At 37.8% G+C, this 24,221-nt stretch overlaps 3 protein-coding genes across 5 annotated transcripts; 1 reads left to right on the forward strand and 2 right to left on the reverse strand.

Annotated features, from left to right (window-relative positions):
• Positions 1-1,156: 1,156 nt before the first annotated feature.
• Positions 1,157-4,704, reverse strand: LOC149046465 (uncharacterized). Its single transcript, XM_089203425.1, has one exon. The coding sequence runs from the start codon at positions 3,365-3,367 to the stop codon at positions 1,172-1,174; it is 2,196 nt and encodes a 731-aa protein (XP_089059551.1). The 5' UTR covers positions 3,368-4,704; the 3' UTR covers positions 1,157-1,171.
• A 532-nt stretch (positions 4,705-5,236) lies between these two features.
• LOC113672951 (dynein intermediate chain 2, ciliary) lies at positions 5,237-22,632 on the reverse strand. 3 transcript variants are annotated; one of them, XM_089203428.1, is made up of 29 exons: positions 22,460-22,632; positions 21,669-21,749; positions 21,205-21,255; positions 20,901-21,029; positions 20,350-20,411; positions 19,822-19,883; positions 18,989-19,024; positions 18,255-18,305; positions 16,997-17,064; positions 16,305-16,430; positions 15,748-15,807; positions 15,327-15,368; positions 14,820-14,909; positions 14,384-14,468; positions 13,727-13,844; positions 13,556-13,599; positions 12,958-13,024; positions 12,632-12,717; positions 12,077-12,177; positions 11,873-11,962; positions 11,581-11,668; positions 10,956-11,009; positions 10,256-10,323; positions 9,702-9,808; positions 9,230-9,329; positions 8,208-8,262; positions 7,713-7,791; positions 7,422-7,479; positions 5,237-5,689 (listed from the first exon to the last, which is right to left on the reverse strand). In XM_089203428.1, exons 1-29 carry the CDS (start codon positions 22,490-22,492, stop codon positions 5,606-5,608), a joined length of 2,175 nt encoding a protein of 724 aa, XP_089059554.1. In that variant the 5' UTR covers positions 22,493-22,632; the 3' UTR covers positions 5,237-5,605. The 3 variants fall into 3 exon arrangements, with proteins under 3 accessions (XP_089059554.1, XP_089059552.1, XP_089059553.1); XM_089203426.1 differs by lacking the exon at positions 18,255-18,305; XM_089203427.1 differs by lacking the exons at positions 18,255-18,305; positions 18,989-19,024.
• Positions 22,630-24,218, forward strand: LOC113672952 (uncharacterized). The gene has a single exon (XM_027189294.2). The coding sequence runs from the start codon at positions 22,658-22,660 to the stop codon at positions 23,228-23,230; it is 573 nt and encodes a 190-aa protein (XP_027045095.2). The 5' UTR covers positions 22,630-22,657; the 3' UTR covers positions 23,231-24,218.
• The last annotated feature ends 3 nt before the right edge of the window (positions 24,219-24,221 follow it).

Consider the following 24,221-nt stretch of genomic DNA (forward strand, 5'->3'; position numbering starts at 1 on the left):
TACAGCAAGCGCACAATGCACGAGGTAAGAATATAAATTAGTTATCTTGACCCCTATCTTGGGGTGTGTTGGTGATAAAGGGTCAATTAGCCTACTTTCAATATCGCCCACTCGAGATCGAGAGTGAACTCCGGTTTTATCGTCAACAGGAGCCAAGAACAATTTATCAATCACTTCTCGGGTACTCGTTGGTACTTACTACGGATTACGGAGATGATGTTTGACTGGTATCGATTGTCAAATTAATGCTCATTTCTTTTGGGCACTTTGAATGTAGAGGATTGAGCAATACACTGATTCTTTTTCGACCACACTGCATATTCAATAATTAGTATAGGTCCAGGTAAAGTTTGGTTGTTGAACTGGTCATTACAAGTCAGGTATATGTAAGAAAAATTCCATTGATGTAGATATATTTAATTTTAGAAGAAAAACGTTTAAAGGGGAGAGAGGATTAATTACGGGTCAGAATGGTATTACTTATCTTTTACACAGAATAATAAATTAGAGTGGAACACTGGATCTGTTAAAAATGTGCCAAGTTTATTATCCTGTCTTTCCTTATTCTGTTACATACTGCTAGTGATATGTTAAGTTGTACATGTGCAACAGTATAATGATATAATCTACATGTAGTTAAGTATTACATTTATTATGTTCTTAAACTGCTGAAATTTAGTGAGAGCAATTCAGTGTTTGTTCAATATTCTACAAAGCTACAGTCATACATAACAATTTAAAATCAGATACATCATAGCTTCATACACCTACTGTTCATTTTGAATGTAATATTCAATTCATTTAATTCAAGATCCAATACAACATGATTGTACATGCATGTCTCAACTTTGGCACCATGCACTTCACTTTTACCCTGTAAAACCAGTTGCAATATTGTAAACCAAAAAGCTAACATGCTACATGTACATATACTAAGATATTAAGCTATGTTCACTTTACTTAGTAAACATGGCATATACAACATGCTTTTACCAGGTTAATTCTAACATGTTGTGTTGAAACATTAATCAATTATTAGATGCATCTCTGTGTGTAAAAATGCATACATGCTGAGATATATTTATTTCATGCAGTGTGGTCGGTGAAATCAATTCTTATATGTACAAATCTAAAACATTTAAAAATTACTGAGCCACCCCTCATGAATACTCTATTCTTCATGTGCAGGCAACAGTGTAACATGTTCAGACATGTGGGATGTGGAAAGATGAGTAGTTGGAGGCTGGAAGACATTTGGAAGATTTTGTAGACACAACTGGCATTCTCTTGGTAGATCATAAATTGGTAGCTCCTCCCCATAGTTCCACACCTTTAGTGCCGCTAGCTGCATGAGTCTTGGAACTTGTCCATCAGGTGTACAGGTAACTCCCTCAATTACTGTTGGGTTGAATGACCTCTGTCCCTCCAGTGCAGATGTTCCCTTGGCAGAAGCCTTCCATTGAAGTTTAAGCTTGCGACCATCTGCTTTTAGTGACTGAATTGTCTCTGGTAAGTTATTGTTTACTTTCTTTTCTACCCAAGCTCTAGGGTAAACATCCTTTGCAGTAAGTGGCCCATGTGTGCAGTTTTCTCTAATCTTGTTTAGGTTCTTTCTTGCCTCTTGCAAAACGTCTGTGGTGAGCATTTGGGTATATTCTTTCATTCTTTCTTCGTGAACTTCACATGCTGCTTCTGTGGTCCTGGTGTTGGTTTTTCCGCTATGCAGAATATTTTCAACAAATGTGATGGAGGCCTGTTTTGATAACTCTGACATGTTATCATTAAGATACAGTTGAGAGAGGTTGAACTGTCTTTCAGCAAGAACATTGTTAACTGGAAGACTGAAAATGTGCTTGGCATAGAACTCAAACAGGTTTGGAGTGGCTTCTTTACTTATGAGTGAGCTGTGTGGTGATGAAGCAATTTCTTTGATCTCACTGAGCAATTGTGGTTCCATCAATTTCCAAAGAGTGGCCCATTTAATCAATCCAACTCTATCCTTAGACACCAATGTTAGAATGTTCTGTCCATGTACATGAAAGAAATTGTTCACTGACTTTTCTTGTTGATTTTCAGATCTGACTGGAATTTCAAGAAGCTTTAAAACTGAATGCCAGAAAGGACTTTGGTATCTCTGATCAGCTCCCATTCCAAACAACTTGGGAAAAGTTAACCACTCTGCTCCATGATCTTTGATTACTTTAATTGTTTCTTGTAACATTGGCCTCTGCACTTGTTTCTGAAAATGGTTGATAGCTGCTGGGTCCTTCAATGACATCTTCACCTGTTGTGATGTTAAAGGAAAATATTCTGCAGGAGACATCAACATTTTACTTAAAGTTTCATGGTGCTTCAGAACAGTTGCTGGCCATAACCTTGCTAGGTAACCACTGGAGAATCCAAGTTCTGCATCACTAGCTTGGGATGTATTCAGAGATGGGATGATAAACTTATCGAGGAATTCAAACAAAAACTTGATTTCAACTTGAATCATAGGACTGGAGCTCAGCTTAATGACATCTTGCCAAATAGTATGGTGGCTATCTGATTTTGGCAATCTTTCAAGGAGACACTCAGCGAGCTGTAAACAAGCTTTTCCATACTTGAGATACCACTGGAGAGTTTCATGATAATATGTCCACCTTGTGTCTATGAATGTCTGGGGAAGGGGTGGCTCTTTACTTAGAATACCAAGAGAAACATACATAACTTTGTATTGGCTTGGACGCTCATGATGGAGCCAAGATATTTTATAGAGTAATTGTAAAACATGGGGGTTGCTCATGTCACCCTTGGCCCCAAACCCGGCCTGGCACATTCTTCTCAGCATAATGTTTAGTACATGTGGGTAGCATCCTACAAAAAACATCTCTTTTCCAAAACTTCTGGCATTGTTAGCTAAAAGACCGTTTACTTTTCCCTTTTGGGTAGAGGCATTGTCCCCAACCAACCCTGAAACATTGGTAATATCATATTCATTTTTTACAACGTGGTAATCTACATCAGACTGGTGTTTTCCAGACCCACTTGCTGTTAAACTGTTTGCAAGGACATAAGCTCTTGGCTTGCTCTCTAAGGGACACCAGGTGTGAACACCCACTATATGCCTCTCCTCTCCTCCTTTGTGGGAGTCATCACTCCAGAGATGAAAATCATACTTGGAATTTGAAAAGCGCTTGCGTAAAATTAGTTTGTCGGCTTCACCTAGGAGAACATTCCAGTCAGAAAGTGTAGTTGGGGAGACAATGAAGTTTTTTGGGGGGCTACAATTGAACAAAATATTGAAAATCAGATGTAATGCTACAGGTGTCTTTTGATATGATAACAAAGATGCATGTTGCATGTATCTGACACAAGCCATAAACATCAAGGTCCTTTGGTTGTGTCCATTGTGACCATGGGCAAATGTCTCCACAAGGGAATACCCCTTTTTGGCAATTTCACTGTTGCCCTGTAATGTCTGTTTTAGCTTTGAGGAAGCAGATCTTGTCCCCCTTAGCTTGTGTCTGACTTGTTTTTCCTTTTTTTCAGTAGACGTCAGATTTTTTTGACACTTTTTAAGTTGAGTTTGAAGCCTCAACACGTCCTTTTTCAATTGGATGTTCCTTCCTTTTACAAATACTGAAATTATGAAAAGGTGACACAATAAAAATTAGTTATATGTAACTGATTTCACATGATAGAGTATTGAAACAGAATACAAAGTAAAAATGTCCTGCCAGAAATCTTATCGACCAGGTATATTTGGAATGTGTAGTTTACATTTGGCAAAAACATTGTTATCACAATTGCAAGGTTGAATAATTGAAACTATTGTGTTTCCACGGTGGTCCGTGCGCAGATAATTTTGTTCATGTTGATAAAAACTTCTAACACAAGCCTCAAAACTTCACTCGTAAAACTCTCGATACTGTGTGACACTCAAAGATACGCGTCCTTATGATCTGCTGACCGAAAAAATTAACTTCTCTGTACATTTCTTTTCTTAGGTACGAACCTTTAGAGGGAATCTAGTCCGCAGTTTAATTTTTTCGCTTTTGAGTGCGCGTACTACCTCCCTTGCGTTAATCGCCGCTCCAAATAGTTAAGCAAGAAAAAGCCTGAAAATACTGACCATGCAGCCTTATCGACTACTTTGTCTTTATTTTCGAGTTTTTTTTTTTGCTTCTGTTCGGTGGGAGTATTATCGGTTTATGATTAAAATCCTCTTAAAATAGTGTCATTAGCGATCGCGTAAGTTAAAACCGCCGAGAATTCAGAATGGGAATGAAAATCATTCACCGTAGTTCGTGGCTCAGGCAATCTGCGGTATTATTCTTAGACATTTGCAAGTCTGCATTTCCATTCCCTCCTGAAATAATATCACTTACCTATACTGCGTCGTAAGGTTTTGACTGTTCCTTTTAAATTGGCGTTTTCAGACCTCAAACTCTTGCACTCTCTCTTGAGTCGATCGATTTTTTCTTCACTTAAAAAGTTGCAAACTTGCACCGCAACGCTTTTTTTTTCAACTTTTTCAAAATAATCTTCATGTTTTCTCAGCTTCTTTTTGGCTGGTGGCTGATTTTTACCAGAAAACTGGCTGCCGTGAGGTCTTTTACGAGCCATCAGGAGTTCTCGTCAGCGAGTCGGCCGGCAATTAATTAACACAAATCTGCAACTTTGATGTAAACAACCCTCGGCATGAGCCCGCGTTCCTTTTATCAGGCAGTGTTACAAAGTAATGTAATCTACGCATGTCTGAGATTTCAGGGGGTTACGGTTCTAGAAGCAGACGGTACAATCCCACCGGACACAAGTGTCCCTAATCAGACAAAAGTGTAAAAAAATCCGTCATAGGTGTCCTAAATCTTTTCGAAGGCAAATGTTCGAAAGCGGGCCCAAGTGGTACTGTACCGGCAAAAACAGAAGACAACCCGTTGGTTTCTCACCACCCCCACCCCCCCCCCCCCCCCGTCACTCCACTTTATGACTCATCACTAATGTCTTTAATCGGACAGTAGTGTCTAAAATCGGACACAAGTGTCTAAATTCGGACAGTACTGTCTAAAATTGGACATATGCGTCTATAATAGACCACTAGCGTCTGAAATTGGACACTTGTGTCCAAAACGAACACGTGCTGCATTTGGATCATTTACTGCAACCGTGGTTGTCGTGGTAGTTATGGACGCTTTCCATGAAGTGATCCGCTGGCTGCTAAAGAGAGATGACATCCGTTACGGTACTCATTGAATAAAAAAAAATCGTTTTTTTATTACATTCATTGTATCAAGCGTGAGGACATCAGTAGTTGAACTGAACTACACTATTAAAATATATTTACACTGGATATAACTACTGAATTTTTCTTTTGCTTGGCCAACCAAGTCATGCAAAAAAATCCACACAAAATTTACGTAAGAACCGAGTTACATTAACTTACACAAGCAAGAGCAAACGGTTCGCTTTACACATAAATGCCTAAAGCTGAAACTGTTTTTAAGTCTTCTTATGACCAACAAGCTTTTTTTAAAACGCGGAAAATCCGCCTCTTTTTTCACTGTGGATATGATTTAACTCTTCTCTCTTTGGTGATTGTTTGGTCACCGGCAAAATTTAGGAATCAATTCTTTGCCGAGGGTTCTCTGACGAGACTCAACAATTTCTCCATTTTTGCCATTTCGTTTTCGGGACCCTTCGCTTTCTCCTGAAAAAAGAGAAAATATTTCGTGTCAACTCCCATGCCAAATGAGAGTTCTTAAGACCTTATGTTACGTTGCGTTACAGGATACAACGAGTGTTTTGCCAGCGTCTCTAACGAGTGAGAACGAGTAACGAAGGTGAAAGGAAAACGGTGTGCAAACGTGCTCTAGGTTATGATTAATATCACATTATTTATAACTAGAAGATGCTTAGGCCACGACGATAAAGTCAAGTGTTGAAAACGTTTGCAGAGCTTGAAAACAGGTAAAAAGAAAGTCGTATAATATGAAAGGTTTGACGACCAACTTCTTCCCTGTCAAGGAAAGATGATCAAGGAAACTAATAGAAAAGGAAGAGAAATACCATCTACAATGTCCAATATATTGTGATAAGCGTTAGGGAGTCAAATACGATATGCACAAAACAGAATAGGAACCACGAGGATAGGCAGAATAGGAAAAAAAAGAATAAGAAAACCAGCCGAGATGGCGGGAATTATTTATTTTGAAATATCCCATGAGAAAGCGATATCTTTAGGCTGTTGAACTTTCCATATTTTAAACACATATCTCCTTGACAACTTTAAGCAAATCATTGAAATACAACATGCCAATCATTCAAGAATCGCCGAGTGCCAAGGAAGCGAGGAAAAGGAAAAAAGGCCTTTTAACTGTTGGTCTTACAAAACAGAATTTGAAGTTAGGTCAAGTTTAAGAAAGGAAAGCTTAAGAAAGGAAAGCTTAAGAAGAAAGGTATCATACGGGTATGAAGACAATCGGAGGCGGCGAGATTGGCTCGTCGTCCGAATCCGTAGCTTGAGTGAGTACAAGAATGGGTATTTCCTCCTTCAAAGAACGAATCAGCGACATAGTGAGTTAGTATGTTATTGGCCAGCGTGTAAACAACGTGTAGAATCCATAAAGGCATGGCAAACGTTAGAGAGAAAAACATAATGAGTTAGTGCCCAATCAGATGCAAATTGCAAGACTCTTCACAGCTAAGTATTTACATCACAAATAAAACCCGCGGAAGAGTTGTCACTTTAGAAATTATTTTTTGCATGTTCATTACTCAATCTGCCCACACAGTTGCGATGATCGCCTTTTCAATTACGGGGTTTCTTCGCTTTTTTCTTTTTTTTCAATCATTCGCCCACATTGTCGCGAGGAAAGTTTATATCGTCTGCCGGGGAAAACCATGTTCCAATTCCCTCCCGCGGATCCCGACGAGATTGCGATGAAATCCCGAAAGGGATACCGGTGGGATTCTTCTTTGCCCGGCGGGATTTCTAAGGCTCCTTGATCGAAAAGGGAAGTCAAAGAATACTGGTACATTTTCATTATTTTTCTTGGACTAAAATAAAGTTTAAGTTAACTTTCTCTTACTGGAAGTTGAGGAGGATGAGGGAAGAATGGAGGAGTAGGATATAGCGGCAAAGGACAAGCGACTGGAGGGGTGGGGTAGAGGTAGAAAGAGGAGGGAGGGTCTGAGGGGAAAAGGACAGACGGGGAAGAGAACGGGACAGAAAAAATTGGTGTGGAACGAGATGAAACCGAGGAATGGATAGGAGTATCAGGGATGAGTTTTAGAAGGAGGAGCAGGAGAGGAAGAAGAGAAGAAGCGAGGGGGTAATAGGTGCAATGAGGGCGATGATCGAGAAACCCATGGGATGATAAAGACTTTCTCGGCTGCACTTGTCAAAAAATCAACTGCTGCACTTTTATTAATGGACATACCTTGGGCTGCGTGGCTTTTCTAAGATTTGGTGACAGCTTCAACGATGTCACATACCCTCTGTGAAACGAAATAAAATGGAATCTACTTTAGACAAAGGTTGAAGAGCTAAGAATCGAGAAATTTACGATTGCTCGCAAACATTTTCGAAGATCGTGAACAAGATCCTTGACAATCGTACAACCTTTCGGCGGAGACGTTTTAAAGCTGTGCGAAAGGTTTGTTCATAGTAACTTTTTCCCGATCCAGAAGAAGTAGATGAGGGCTGACGAATTACGACAAATTTCAATTACCTGTCATCTCCCACAATAAGCACTGGATACTCAGGGTTAAAAGCCAAGTGAGTCAGCTTTGTTCTCTTCTTGTTAGCCACTGTAAACAGGAAAACATTGCAATTATTCTTTTTACTGCGTGAGAGAATCGAGGGCCTGTTGGCTGGCTGGGTTTAACTCCAGATCGAGCGGTCTGGGTACCAGCCCTACTCAGATCGTTGTGTTGTGTTCCCATCCCACCCTGCCCAGGACAAAAAAAAGGTACTGGCGAACTGTCGGTAAAATCTGAAGAAAAAAAAAATAGAAAAGCCTGAGGGGGTGGGGGAGAAAGGTAACCTGTGATGGAATTTCATCTCATCCTACAGGAGTAGATAAGCTCGTTCATGGCCCGCTAAAGGCTCTTAAACTTCACTTATCTCCCTATACTTGAGTTCAAGATGGATCACAGCAATGTTTTCTGGTTTGTCCGCACAATAAGTTAAAGCGTCGTAGTTCATCGCCAGGTATTAAACCTACCTGATTGTTCGCTTAGAGGTTCATACTTGTTCACGTTCAGATCGTACACATAGACCTGAAACAATAATCATAACATTCATCAGCTCTGAGAAATTTTCAGGAAAAACACGTGTTGAGTTCAAAACACATCTCCATTTTCAATTGGAGTGTCGAAACTGATTTGGGATCACTGTGGCTTTGCTTAGCTCCGTCAATGATAGGTTCAGAACTGTCTCGCATAAACCATTCACACTCAAAACGTAAGCTAATCATGACTTCCCTAGCATGGGAGCGTTTACATGGATACACTCTCAGTTCTCATCGCGAACGAGTGAGAGAGATATCGAGTTGATCACAAGAATAGAAACTCCACGGCCCAGTTGTTCAAAGGCTGATTAGTGCTAACCCAGGGTTAAATTTTAATCCAGGTTTCTATATTTCTCTGTTCAAAAGCCGTTTTGGAATAATTTTACCCACTGTTTTTAGAGCATTCAATTATCAAATTGTAGTCAAAAAGAAATAAACTGAATTTGTTCTTCAAGCTTTTAGATCTGAAATCAAATTTCTCTCTAACCTCAGGTTATCTTAACCCAGCTTTGAACAACCCGGCCCACATCTACAAGCTACCATGTATAACTTTACTTATCATTTAAACATCCTTGGCCTTTATTAGCAGGAAAAGTCGACTTCATTCGCTCTGACGAAGGGCTAATGCTCAAAACGGCAGCTTAGTAAATCTTAACGATGGCCATTTTACATTACCATCTTAGTTGATAAAACCAAATTATCTTGCTATACTTCTACACCGACTCAGCACCACAATTTCTTTATAAACTTATCCCCTTTATTACTAAGGAATGAACCTGACAGAAGAACGCGAAAGGCGAGTAACGTGTCAGCAGCTGATTAGCGCTATCAAACACACGTAAAAAAATTATCGTAATTTTACATGTGTGAAGTTACGGCTTTTCTAAGGGCTAAAGATCCTTGTGAAACACCGCAGTTTGTCTACCAAAACAATGTAACACTGTATTGTATCTTACCCGTCCATCAGTCGTACAAGCGGCAAACACTGTGGAAGCATAAGGCGCCCAGGCCACATCACCGACAGAGTTGTTCAGATCAAAGGTAAACATGGGCTCTCTGCGTCAAGAAAACGAGGGATAAGTAATGAGCTAACAATTTATAAGATGAAATCAGATGTATGACTAAGACGATGTGTCATAGCTATAGATATAGTAGGGGCTGTCAATAACTTTCAGAGCGGTCAAGCTGCCGATCACACGCAAGAATGTTCATTTGAAATGTCCCTAGCATCCCATGAGGTTCGTTCGAACCTTAAAATATATTCTGAACGAAGAATCACTTCATAAATCCACACCCCAAGCCGTTTTAATTGATTGATTTTCAATATTCGTAGCTACATTTACAGTTCTTAAAAATTTCCGTTTCTTTTATAGGCTTTGTGAGCTTAAAACTTTTAGTAAAGACACTCCTATAGCTAAGACTTCTTACTGATAATGGTGATCCCAAATCTTCACAGTCCAGTCTGCACTACACGAGATAAAAATCTTTGGGTGGAAATGATTCCATTTGACAGAGTAAACTGCCATGTGATGTGCCTACAGAAAGAAAGAGAGTCGAGTGATAAGAAAAGAGATTGGCAAGATAAGCTCATTAAAACTTTGGTAGACATTTTGACATGGACATAAAGGGACTGGGAGTCCTTGCGAAGGGTGGCACTGTGGGAGTCCTGTGTCATGTCCAAGAACACCACACAATGCCCTAGCCAGGTTCTCTCACAATGTAGCGCGCTAAACGGAAGCTTCCGCGTCTCTCACGATTTCTAGCGTAGTAAAATTTATTTTATTAAGTTAAGAATCGACATTGTTATATAAAGTTTGTAACGATCTGATTTCCTATAAATGTAAAGATTTTGATGGAATCAATTCAAGTAAGAGTGAATAAATGCTATTCCCAGCGTGCGAATAAACGAAAAAAGTAAAAACAACTACAACCTCAAGCCACGATGCTGGCAAAAGAGTTGAAAATTGAAGGAAGATACGTACATCATAGGTCTCGAGGAACTGGCTTGAATAAGTTTTGGAGCACTTGTGTATCTTTCCTTCCTCTGTGCCTGATCATGAAAAGAAGAAAAAGTGTTTAAAAAAAGTTTACGATTAGGGCACTTTTTGATCAACGTAAAATCAAATTAACCAACAAGGTCATTCAGAACAAAAGAAACTATCTCAATCAGTCGACGAGAACTCAAAACAAAAACCAGCAAAGTACCTAATCAAGTCACGATTGGTCATAGTTTTGTTCTAACTCGAGTGCTTTTCGATTGAGTGACGTAAAACAAAACCAAAGTAATCACAACGGCCAATCAGAGGACAGGAAAATACCTTGAAGAGCCAATGAGAAATCAAAGTCAAAACAATCAAACTGCCTCAAGCGCGGGAAATGCAGGCGACCAAGTCGTGATTGGTTTTGCTGAGTTTTGCATCTGATTGGTTGGAAGAGTGGCGCGAGTTTTCTGTACCAATCACATGACGCAGTAAACCAAACCCAATGCAATCTCGGATTTATTTCGACACTCAGTTGGAAATTGCTCTACTTAACTCAACTACGCAAGTTCACTAAACAAATCACAGGGCAACATGAAGCAAAAGTACTGCAATGCTTTAGACATTCAGTAAAGAAATTGCTCTATTACGAATTGACGACATCTTAGAGAAAACATGTTTGCTGTAGTAACATTCCACTTACCAACTAGAAACATATAATCCATTGTTTTATGAAAATCAAATGCAGTTCCACAACCTGTAGATCAAAGAAGTGGGAACATTAGACAATTCAGAGAGGATAACGGGAAGTCAATTTCCTTCGATTTTGATTGTTCTAAGTAAACGTTTTCAATCATTTGTTAAAGAAATAAAAAACGCGCCGGGTGCATTGTTGAGTTATATAAGCACGCGGGAATTTTTAAGATCAAGAGAGAAGTGCGGAGAGGCACGAGCCGAATGCTCGAGGAACAAGTTTTTTTATTTCTTTTATAAAATTTATCGTGAATTGCGTGCGCTCGTACCGATGACGTAGGCTGCGTGCATTATATCTCAACAGTGCACTCATGTGACGTAAGGCGTGTGCTTTGTGGAAATATGATGAACTCGTTCTGACCAATCATGGCGCGCGCATTTCTCTGAACATTTTACAATTCTCAAAAAAATAAGATATTTTGTCTGATGTCAAGGTACTCGTACAGAGATTAAGTGACTTCGGTTTGAAAGCAAGTGGGGAAGTAGGGAATGAAGAGACCAACTGGGATCAGAGTAGGGGGCTCGGGTCAGTGGGGCCCCGGGTGTGTGCTGCAAAAAAGCAAACTAAAATATACCTAAACTTGGTAGCTGTGTGTTGTCTCCTTCTCCTTCAGGAGTGTTTCCCTGCTTCAGAGTGATAATGTCAGTGTGCCTCAGTTCACTCTAAACAACAAAACACAACAAATATTTGTCAGTGTGACAAAGATATAAAAAGTATTCGAGAGGATTATCTTTAATTCCTGTTAAAACAGAATACTAAATGTTTTGGTACATACCACAAAAGCTGAATCAACTTTAGCTCAACAGGTGAAAATAACGAGACTACAAGCTATTTTGCTTCTCTTTGAGCTAGTGTACAAAGTTTACCTTTACGATCGTCCATTGTGTTATTCTGCCATCAGAGGATACGGAGAAGAAGTTCATGTTGTTGTCCAAATCGTCTTTTTGCCATTTTACCTTAAATGAAAGACAAGCAAAACGAAAACAAACATCAGAAAAATGGCGCACGTCAGGAAGAAATTCTCCTCCTTCATTCCCTTGCCAGATTCGTTTACATTTCGTCATCCTCACCTGCCAAACGGGGTCCGTATGTTTGCCCATCTTCGCTGTTGATCTGTACATCAGCTCGATCTTATTTGTTTGTTGAACGACAGTGTACACACCAACACTACCTGGATATAAAAGAGTGACAACGTACTTAAATTTTAGTGTTTTCCACAGAGAAACAAGTTTATACTAAATAATATAACTTGATTTGCATTTGATGGCCTCTGACAAGGTTGCTCATCAACTCCTACTGAAAGATTTTCAATTTAAAATACGTTACCTCCTAATGAAACTAAATTTGCACCAAGAATTAAAAAGCCAAAAGATTTCTTATATGTCGAGTATGTTTCCCTTCTCCTTATGTACATGTTTTCCCGCGATTCCCCTGATTGTACGTTACTCGTATTTGACGGAAAGAAATAAAACGAGCATGAAATATTCAAACCATTGCTGAACTAAACCTTGCAAATACTATTGTTTTGTTCCAAAATCTTGCCTAACTGTAGCTTTTACTGTCAAATATTAAATTGACCTGAAAATACCAGGAAGTGTACCTTCACTGAATGGGATGTTGCTTACCGTCGTAGAAACCAACTGCGATGTAGTTCGGATGTTCAGGATGAAAATCAAGGCACATGACCCCACTTTCTGTCTCACATATGTATCTGACAAACACAAGGTAAATGTATTAGTCATAACAGTGGAAGGAAAAACGAACGTCGAAACGGACCGAGGCATAATCATTTGACAGAAAGCTAACAATGCCATAGTCCATACGCTAGTACCACCAGTTAACAGCGACTCATCTCTGTATAGTTTTATTGTTTATTCATTATCTTCTTTATTACCATTTTTTCATAAGCTAGCAGTGAAGAGGGTTAGCCTTTGCTAAGATGAACACTCACTCTGGAAATGAAGGGTTCTTCAAAGTATACATTGCGACCATTCCGTTACTTTGCTTTAAAAAGTCATCTGGAATGAAGACATGAAACCCAAACGTAAGTAATTAAGGTTAAGTACACGAAATGTCAACAGGTATTTCTTTGTGCTTTTATTCGAACTCTCTGAACATGTCATACACAAAGCCTACAATTTCCTTTTTGATACATCAATATCATCCACATATTTCTCGACGGACCTACTTTCAATTGTACTTTGTGAGTCTCTCTCAATTTTAAAGAAAATTTCCATGGCAGCTGAACTTTCTCTCGATATTATCACGTTACTTAGCCTATTTACTCTTCTAAACTGAAGTTCATCCATTTCACGTCGATAAATTTTACGAAAAAAAAAATCGATGTCATTTTCGAAAATGCCACGCTCTCATTACATCATGAAGTCACGATGTTCCAATGTCATCGTGACGATGTTAAGACGTCAGGATATTACGATGTTTCGATGTTATGATGTCATTAAGGCACAATATCATTAGGGCACGATGTCATGTCATGATGACATGGTGTCAAAATGTCACGTCTCGACGTCAAAATAAATGTTACTCACACGATCCGTGTCCCACTCCAAACAAGTCGTGGTACTTGGGACTCCTACAGTGAAGAAAACATCCACATTCAGAAGCTAACTACAACTGTAATCTAAAAAGATATATTCGATACATTCTGCTTCACTTTCAACAACTAAAAGGGATACAATGATCAGTAGAAGCAGACAAACCAGCAAAGTGAGGTGACGGCCATTCTCTTTGATTTCTCAAACGAAAATTTCCACAGCGGCAACAGTGTCCCCTCCTGGTCCTTAAACTCATCGGCGGCGTCTTCCCAGTATTTGAAATCTGATGGCAAAAAATTGAAAGCGATGATATTTTCAAACAGCACTACATAGAATGTAAGACATCAAAATTTTGCACGAACTCCGCACAAGATAAATGAATGCTTAACTTCAAAATCCGAGTCATGAATGGTGCGTTCTGAGACTAACAAAAGTAGAATGAACACCATTTGCATGGTTTGAAAAATAAGTCAGAATGGGAATAATGGTAAAGGAGAGAACTCTGAAAGTTTAAAACTACAACAATACAAGGTAATTCATAGGCAGCTATAACAGGTTCAAAGTCTGAGGACTACGTTATCCCAACAGAATAGCCTGGATTCAGATATCATCGGCATCCAGCACCTTGTAATAACACGCTCTCAACTGCAAGGGTCAGCTACACACTTGAGGTTATCTCTTAGCGCGCTCTACTTTTTGATTTACGCAATCTGTATCGCGAAAGCCGCGCAAATGAAAATCACAACCGCCATTCCGAAAACGCCTTCGACGACATTATGAATTATGAGTGACGTGAATTGTTAAGTAAAAGATTCGTCTAACCTTGTGCAATTTCATCATATGTGTTCTGGTTTATCATTCTCTCCACTATCTTGCACGGTTTGGAAATCCTTGAAATATCATCACCCTGAATATAACAATAAAGTCTGTACATTAGTCATAAGGTGGACATCCAGCCTCACTTCTTGGATCAAACGAACCACTTGGTTAGTTAAGTTACGTGGAAGAGGTTTTTAGGCTAAGATACAGATCTAGAGGTCAGATCCCGAGCGCTCAGACACTATGCTGGAAGGATTACATACAGGTGCCACCTAACTTTCAATGGAACCTCACCAGAGGCTAGCAGAGGGTAGAAATGGTCTGCACTGCTTAATTTGGATAAAACTGGAACCACGATTCAAAGAACTGGAGCGCGACGCTTGTGAAACTTAGGTTAACTTTCCGTAAAGATGATCATTTGCAGTACAAGCTAACTAACCTGCACTTCAACTTGCATGAGCTTTTTCTTTTTGTCGTCGTCTTTCTTGAAGGTTTGGGTCTTTCTGCTTTCCTTTTCTTTCATTTTTTCCTGAAATACGATTATTTCAAATTACGATAAAGCTTCTTCAAGACTAAGAGTCATCTATTGTGAGGTAGTCTAATGTATTTGAGCAATAGTCGACGGAGTAAAACAGGCTTTGGTTGAAACCTGGGCTTCTACAATGTGGCAAGTTGAATATTTCATATTTCATATTTGCTCCGCGTATCACTTATGACATAACAGAACTGACGTTGTTCATTCATTCATCTCTTTATCTGTTCATGTATTTATCATTTGTTCATTTATTCAATCACTATTATTATTATCATTATTATTATTGTTATTACAATAAGTTTAAACATACAGACTCCTCTCGTGTGCTATTCGAAATTCGCTTACTTTTCCAATAAAAATATGTTGAAGAAATTTTAAAATGAACCTAAAATAACTATTTCATATTCTCACCTGTCTTTGCAAATCCTCAACGTATGCATCATAAATTTCCCACTGAAAGGACATGAGAAATTGTGGAAGTAAGCACTGGTGAAGTACTAGATTAGCAGAAATTTCTCTAAAGTGCTTAAGAATGACTCTATCAAATTTTCCGCTTTGGTTCAAAATTTTCTTAACACCGATTAGCAGAATTACCGTGATGATTCGATTTTAGCGCTTGGGCGCTTATTTACTAATGGTATGTCTATGGCGCTAATTCCAAACAAGGCGCTAATCAGGGAAAGGGCGCTCATTTCTTTTTCGAAAAACAGCACAATGAGCGGAAAAAAGCTTTGATGTTTATTTGAAAAGGAATGATATCAAAAACTGCAAAAGTAACAAAGTTACAGTGAATCTTCGAGTAATAATGATAGGGAGTGTACTCTAGCTCTACCTGATTAGCAGTGGCTGAGAAGTTTGCCCTTGGTGGAGGTTCAGTTGAGGTTCCACGTTCCTTGAAAAAAAAATCAATACACAAACAAAATAGTGAAAGTACGAAGAGGAACAAACTAATTTCAGTGTACAGGATTGTCCAACAATGTTCTCCGCAACCGATTTCGGAATGTCAAGCAACGCAACGGACCCTTCCCTCCCCCTGTCAAACTCATTGTATCCCTTGCAAACAGAAAATGACAGTGAAAGAGCAGCAATACATTGAGACAGTGATAGTCTGCTTTAGGTGAAGAAATGCGTGAAACTGCATCGTAACACATGACGTCCAGTAAGAAACAGTATTAATTGCTTATGGTCAATATAGACTTCTATTAAAAACTGAAAAAACTGACACTGAGATAAAAATGGAAAAACATGCCGGCGACATTTCTGGTGAAGCAAGCAGGTAACTGTAACCTGTTTTGTTGACAAAAAATGTTGGCTATATGAAAGACAGACAGAGAGAGAGAGAGTTCCTGGTACAATTTGTGCCCCTTTTTTTTAAGTTGACCAACTTACTCTGTAAGGATTGTTGTAAGTCTGTGAAGCTCTCTCACTGAAGTTAAACTGGTTCGTCAACTTTGCTTCACTCTTTCCACCCACAGAGGCAGACGAGTCAGGTCGAACTTCTTCCGCTGGTTTTTCCTGAACCAAAATAAATTCAAAGTTGTAAGTTTTACTCGTGTTTCGTCGTTTTCTTCCATAAACTTTGTCTCTTTCTTCTTGGCTCTGCGATAATGGAGCCTTAAGATGTCTAGAGACAACTGAGGAGTTTGGTCAGAAATTTAGTATGTCGGCAATGTTACAAAAGAGTCTTTTTTCCAAGCGATTAAGGGCCGGTCATTTAAACGTTGTTTAGCCGTTGTTTAAACAAAACCGCGTTCTAAGCCATTTTTAATTAAGCCGAACCTTTCATCTGATTATTTACTTTTGTGAACAGTGTCAAGAGAGCTGAAAGCTACCAGTGAAAGGACATTTATTTAATTAAATCAACCCTCTTATAGAGAATCCCTGAGACCCACTGATTGCGCAAAACCGCGGTTTGGAGTTCTATGATTCTGTTCTATGATTTTAGGTCACCATATGGTGACTTTGAAGAAAAGTTGAAATGTGGAATATGTCTTAATGAAACGAAGAATGCATCGTATACAGTAATTTGCCAAAATTCAGTCTAGATTACAAAATCATGATTAAAAATTGAGACAAATCACCTCTACTGCCTCAACTGCTTTGTTTTCTTTGTCTTCTTCTTCACCAGCTTCCCCAGCGTCATGTTCAGCTATAAGGACAGGAAGGAGTTTGTCACCAAAGACACACTGTACCTACATGTTATAATCAGTCTATACAAAAAATTTCTGGCAGTGTGTTGAGCAAGCTCCTCTGGTATCAAAGGTAATTTAGTATCATTAATTGAGTTTATAATGTAAATTGACCACCGTGAAGACTTTCAAAGATGACGTTCGAGCGTTAGCCCTTCGCCATTCGCTCTGACGAAGGGCTAACGTTCGAAACGTAAGCTTCGAAACTCTTTACGGTCGCCAATTTACGTTATCAACTCAGTTCATAATACCAAATTACCTTGTTACACTCACCCATCGACGCAGCAACACAGTTACTTAAAAAAAAATTAAATTACCCCCTTTATCCTCCAATATTCAGATTGATCATCATTCCAAATTCAAGAGAAACAATTTTGGAGTGAACTTCCAATAGTATTCAGTGAGAGGAAGGCGCTTTCTTCCAAAGTCATAGTAACTGATATACAACAACCAAAGAAGAAAGAGCGCTCAATCCCCGATCCTCAAAACAGCAACGCTTTCTCCCTTTTCATTCTTGATTGAAACACTTTTATAGCCAAGAGCTTTCGAAAACATAAAATTATCCACAACAATATAAGAAATGGTGCAGATCCTCCAATTATTTCCTTCATCACATCTCTAGTAATTATAAAAATCTGAATTATCTAACTATCAAGAACATTTAGAAAAATAATATCAGCCCAATGTATGTGCACATACATTGGGCTGATATTGTCTTTCTAATTGTTCTTGTTCAATAAATTTTGCTCAATTTGTCACATAATTCTTCAAGGGGCTAAGTTCCTACAAGCAACGTGCAATAATTTACAAGGTAAACTAGGTTTGAAAAGTTCTAAGGATTCTGTACCCTCATAAGAGTCATTTTTCAATCAATGGTCTATGAACAATGTCCCATGGCAAGCATTTCAAATTGTGCATTTAACCCCATACTAATACAAGTACATCCACAATTTCACTACCTGTATGATTGCAAAGCAAAACTTAAAGAGAGAAATGACTCACAGCTGCTATCTTCATTATTGTAGACAATAAAGGTACATTTCTTAAAGGTCAAATGCACCGGTGACATTAGTGACAAGTCAATAACAGATTAAACAATAATATTTCAAGAATAAAGGCATGACAAGCAACTGAATCAAAGGAAACTAACAAACTCCATGCAATGGAATTGATGACTGACCAGCACTTCCTGACCTGTTCGCTGATAAATTAGAATTTATTTAGGAGGTAACTTAATTTTGTATGAATGTCAAAGAACAAAGGAATATGAGGTGTGATTTAAATTTTCTTAATTTCCAAGGGCATTCTCAAATTTTGTTATTCTTTATCTTAAAATTAACAAAAGCAAACTTTTTTTCCCCTAGCCAAGGAAAAAAATATAGGTATGTTTGCCTATGCACTTTAAAGAGAAATTTGAAAAAATGTTTAATAGGCAAAAGTCTTAGAGTGGAACTGTGTGTTAACAAATTTAGAAATTATAATTAAAACAATTAAATAATCTATAGGTAAATAGCACCAAGTGCCTTTTCTTGATCCACAAGAATCTTGTGGATCTTTCAAGCCTTTGTTGTAAGAATCCTCTTAGTTGCTTAGGAAAAATTTGGGTGAAGCTTAAGTGAAAAACATCATGATATTAAACCAAATTTCCATCAATCAATCTCCTAACTAAAGTATAATTATTTAAAGAGATTACTACAAAGAGTTTAGAAACAAATATTTGCATGTTATCATCAGAATTTAGTTTTTATAGACTCTTAACTCTGTAATTTTGATTTATCAAAAATTACGAGTTAATAGTGTTATTTCTTGAGTAGTAATTATAAATATTAACCCACACTTTTGTGAAAATCATGCAGTTGATAAATATTGCATGGTGCTACTCACAAACAGAGCTCAATGGCCTCAGGAAGTCATCAAAGCCTTACAGGTTAATGGGCAAGAACAAGATGGAGTTAGCCTTTAAAATTCATACAACATAATACTGTTGAATAATATTAGTAAAACAAATGATGTGGATATTTCTCTACACTAAACATGTTACTTCTTCTAGCTCTATGTCAAAGAAAAATTCTTGTGGTTAATGACATGGTATTCAAAAAACTTTTACAAATAATGCCTAGAATTTATGTCATTAACTTTTTTAAAAAATTAATGTGAAACAGATTGTGTACAAAAATGTTCATATAATCTTTTTATATTAGAAGAGGTCAATTATTATATAATATTTCCAAAAAAAAAAAAGATTAGCAAAATTTATGTTAAGCCAATAGTGTGTACACTTTTATAAAAGAAGCAAGTGGCAAAAATTTCCCACTTTACTTCTCTCAAAGGCATTCCACCAAATTGCTTTTGACTATATGTAAATAAAGGTAACTTAATTTTCAAATGCTTAACCATATACAACATGAATTTGAACAAAGTAATTAAGTATTATTGTGTTTATCTTTAAACCTCTTCCACAGTGACAGAAATGATTTTTGTTCTTTTATCCACATGCAGATAAGTTTTATTAGCTTCAGTTTGAATGGGAATTTGATTGGTTTTACACAAATTGATGTTAGACCAGAAAAGCTAATTTCTTTGTAAAACATATCAATCCCACAGATCATTGATGAAAGAGGCTTATTTGAACTTCATAATTTCAAAGGAATGAATCCTGGCTCAACCTAAAGTGGTTTTTTTAATTTTTCACAGGTAGTTTTATACTTCTTAACTACCTTCCAGTCCTTGCCTTGCTCTTTGTCTCCTGGCTTCATCTGAGTCTTTATGAAGCATGTTCCTTCAAAAAATTCATTGTTCATGACCATTCAAATACATTTTCAACATCTAAAATTTTGTATGGTGTTATTCCAGAGGGAGTATACCCTTTTAACACTCAGTTGTAATTTGTATGCCTCTTAATGTCCTGGTCCTATTTCATTCCCAATTCCAGACCCTGGTTTCAGAGAGTTTGAAAATCAATCATCATGTTAGTGGGTATCAGCCTTCAGGTTAGCTACATGTGTATATCTGGCCCATTCCATAATCTTTCTTTGAGATTTATGGGATCAATTTTGTTTTGGACAAACATGTACATGTGATGACTACAACTCCAGAACAACTGTATCAGGGAATGTGCATGAGTCTGTGCATTAATGCAGCCTTAATACCCCTTAATTCTAGGGAATACTTTGTAAGTGTGTATACACACCCCTAAATTAGCTAACTAACAGAAATACTCCCAAGTAAATAAAACAGTCTCCTACCCATCAAGAGCAAAGTGAATTGCCAGCTGATCCACACTTGATGTTGGTTTATAGCATTTTTCCTGTGTATAAAAAAAAAAGATCATGTCTTCACTATCCCTTATTAACAAAGCAAGACACTTACAAGTATTTTTAAGCTACAATGTATATGAATGTAATTTTAAAAAGAAACCATATCCACACACTTTCAGAGTTAAGAAGTCAATTACATTTACAGGTGAGGGTGTCAATCACTGTGATGATGGAGTGGAAGGAACCTTTTTTTTAATGTCATCTCACTGTTTCATTGAACAAGTGCTTTCTGATTTTTCCCAGTGCACTAAAAAGTGGTACACTGGTAGTAGTTTGATAAACACACTTTCCTTTCTTCATTGATCATCGTACATAATGCACTTAGACAAAATCAAACTACATGTGGACTTATAAATAAATAAATAGCATTTATTCCTGAAATTCATTTTAAACTACAAACATATATTTTCAGAGCTTACTCTATAATTTCCATAGGTTTGTTTTGAGAGTGGACATAAATATTGGAAAAAAATTCTTACCTTGAAACTGTAGCGCACTATGTTGCTTGGAGCATGGGGGTTGTTTGCAGTCAAGATTCTGGTGAACTCCTCTTTCAACTCTGCCTCTGTCAATTCTAGCTGGTCATCTGGCTTGATTAGCTGTTTGGGCTGGAGTAAAAAATTAACTTTTGATGTAATAATTGTTGGAAGAAAAAATTGTTCTCACTTTAGATGAATGATCAGTGACTAACTATTGTACATTTATAGCTGGCTACTTTGATGTGGACAAAGCAATAAGAAGGAATTATTTATGATACCAAAAACATGACCAAGCTGAAGATACCTGCATCCATTCATCCAAGTCATCTCCTATCTGTGTAGCATCATCATCATCCTAGAAAAATAAAAATAACCATTCATGTGTCAGTGTGTAAATGTAAATGTACTCGCGGTATCAATGTATAGAGAGTAGATGAAATTGAATATGCATTGCTTGTCTCTTTTGTACCTTTTTAACCTTCATTTACTATGAGAGAAAGGTTTATTAACCCCATTGTTCCCATGAGTGACCAAGACAGAATTTCTCCTTACAATATCAACCAATTTTATAGCAAAAGGGCGATGAGAGGTGATTTAGTAAAATATCACCTTAGGAAAGTGCCAAATTCTCAGAGCTAAAACTCAAGAAGAGCATTGCAGACAGTGCAGAGAACTGACATTTTTATCTTAGGAGTGAATTTAAAGGTTAATTAAGTGCTAGATTCCCTATGCACTAGCCACTAAGGAGGTAAAAAACAAATTGCAAACCTTTTTCTTTGCTTTGACAGCAGCAGTTTTGCTGACAGACTTCACAGCTGCATTTGAAGGAGTGACTCCTGGTTTCTTGTCCTTTCAGGATAAAACATGAACACAACCACTCAGAGTAATTTTTAAAAGCCAACGGTAACGGTAGGATTATTAGGAATCTTGCACTTAACACCATCGACCAAAAAGTGGAACTTAATAATTACCCAGCCATGATCTTAGCTTTTTATATTTTCCTGTAGTTGTAGTAGGTTAAAATTGCCTAATGTGAGTCCTTATGTTTCTTTCTAGTATATAACATATATGACTTTCATATATTCTTAACCGTATATATAACATTTGTTCTGATTTGTATGTATCTATAATGTTATCTAAGGTTAATATTTTTCAAGAGGTCGAAAGAAAATTTGACTTCATGATGAGAAACTAGTGACAACTAGAAATTCCTGACTGTTTCTCATAATAAATCAAGACGAGAGCAAGAAGACAAATGCTGTGCTCAAGACAGTTGGCTGTTGATGATTCGTAGTTTGGAGGAGAAATATTTTCAGCTTATGATCAGGACACAAGGAGATTTACGCGCTGCATGCTTTCAGTGTAATTTTCCCACGAAGAAATGCATTATCTTGCAATATATGAAGTTTTATTTGCACGAATATGAACGATTAATCGCCTGTAATGCGAAATCAACCCCATTGGCCACTGTTACTTGAAAACGACTTGCTTCAAAACAGACATGGCGGACAGCCAGGAGTAGCATGACGACGCAGCCAAAAAAAGGAGGGTAAACTCACCGCTTTCGCAGCCTTGACGTTTCCTTTCTTCATAACGTTGAAAAAAGTATTCAGAGGTTACTTTTTCCGACTTTAAACAGCAAAATCAAACGCAACAAACCGCGTTATCAAGACTCACTTTTCGGAACAAGGTAAGTTAGTGTTACCCTGGTAACAGGCCTTGGCTACCAAGCTCAGGCGAGGTTGCAAAGTAGCAATATGGCAGACGAATCAACCTGCGAACGGGAGAAGGATCTATCTGACAGTGACTCTTGTGAGAGCTTTCAGGACTCAGAAGAAGCGCCTGATAGACTCTCAACTTCGTCAAAGCAAAGTTCATTAAAAGATTCAAGATCGATCACATCAAAAGTCAAGAAAGATTGGAAAAGGAGGTTTCGCTATTTATCGTACAGGGACTTTTTGGTTCAAACGAGGTCGTTGATCAGCATGAACGATAAATCAATCGTTAAAGACCTTTCTGCAACTGCGTCAGAGACGATTAAAAGGAGAGACGAAGAAGCGGAAAGTATATATGCAGATGACAAAGGGTATTTTCGGGGAGAAATTTTCGAAGAACTGGAAAGTGATGATAACATTGGTTTTGCTGGTGACGTCTGCAAGCAGCTGAATCTGTTGCCAAATATGGATGTCTCTGATCATGAACCAACTACAATAGATGATGGTTCTTTAAGGACCGATTTGCAGACAGACTCTTTTACTCCAGAGATTGTCGTTGTTCCAAGTTCGCGATTTGTTCGTGAACTAAAAGTTGAAAAATTTAATATAAATTAATTAGTAGCAAATTATTTCAGATAGGTGCATTAGTTTGCCTTCTTTTCCCTGAAAAATACGGTACAGAATTTTTTTTTTTATCTTTCAGTGTATATCTTTACGTATTCGCGTTTTGTATTTCAGTTGTCTAACAATATATATGCCATTCTTGCTTGAAAATGTTGTTTCAGCTTTCGAAGTGTAAATAGCAAAGAATGCATTTGTCAACAAAAGTTAACGAAGAGTAGAAGACAGTTGGGACAGTAAATGGCGAAATATTATGCAAGATGTCGCCTAAAATGATATGGCGAGTAAACCTTAGAATAACGCAGCTTTAATGCATTCTGGGAATGCAGCCTTTACCTTCAGGGTCGGAAGATGAAGCAAATGTTTTCTTGCTTGAAAATGTTGTTTCAGCTTTCGAAGTGTAAATAGCAAAGAATGCGTTTATCAACGAAAAATTTAACGAAGAGTAGAAGACAGATGGGATAGTAACTGGTGAAATATTATTCAAGATGTCGCCTAAAATTGTACGGCGCATAAACCTTAGAATAACGCAGCTTTAATGCATTCTGGTTATGCAGCCTTTACCTTTAGGGTACCGGTCGGGATAAATCGTCACCCACTGAATACGAATTTAATCCTTTACACCCTAACATCAGTATCCATAGTCTCTATACTCTTCTCTATACATTTCCTTTAGTACTGACGAGGACAATTTGTTTAGCAATCAAAGCTTCTTTGGTTGGCGATCATTTGCTTTATTCTTATGATCTTGATGAATGATTCAGCTGTATGACTGTAAGGAGAAATTAGATGCTGGTCACTCTCAGGGTTTGAAGAGTTAAACCCATTCTATATATAAAACTTTTCGCCAGCTACAGCTATTTCCGATAGCGTACGTTATCGATATGTTTGGACGCGAGCCAAAAACTGGGTCCAGTGAATCAAGTCAACGGTGAATGGTAAACTTTCCTCGTAGATAATATTAAAACAGCTGGGAAAAATATCT

This window comes from Pocillopora damicornis, chromosome 4 (assembly GCF_964200805.1).
Source record: "Pocillopora damicornis chromosome 4, jaPocDami1.2, whole genome shotgun sequence".
NCBI lineage: Eukaryota > Metazoa > Cnidaria > Anthozoa > Scleractinia > Pocilloporidae > Pocillopora > Pocillopora damicornis.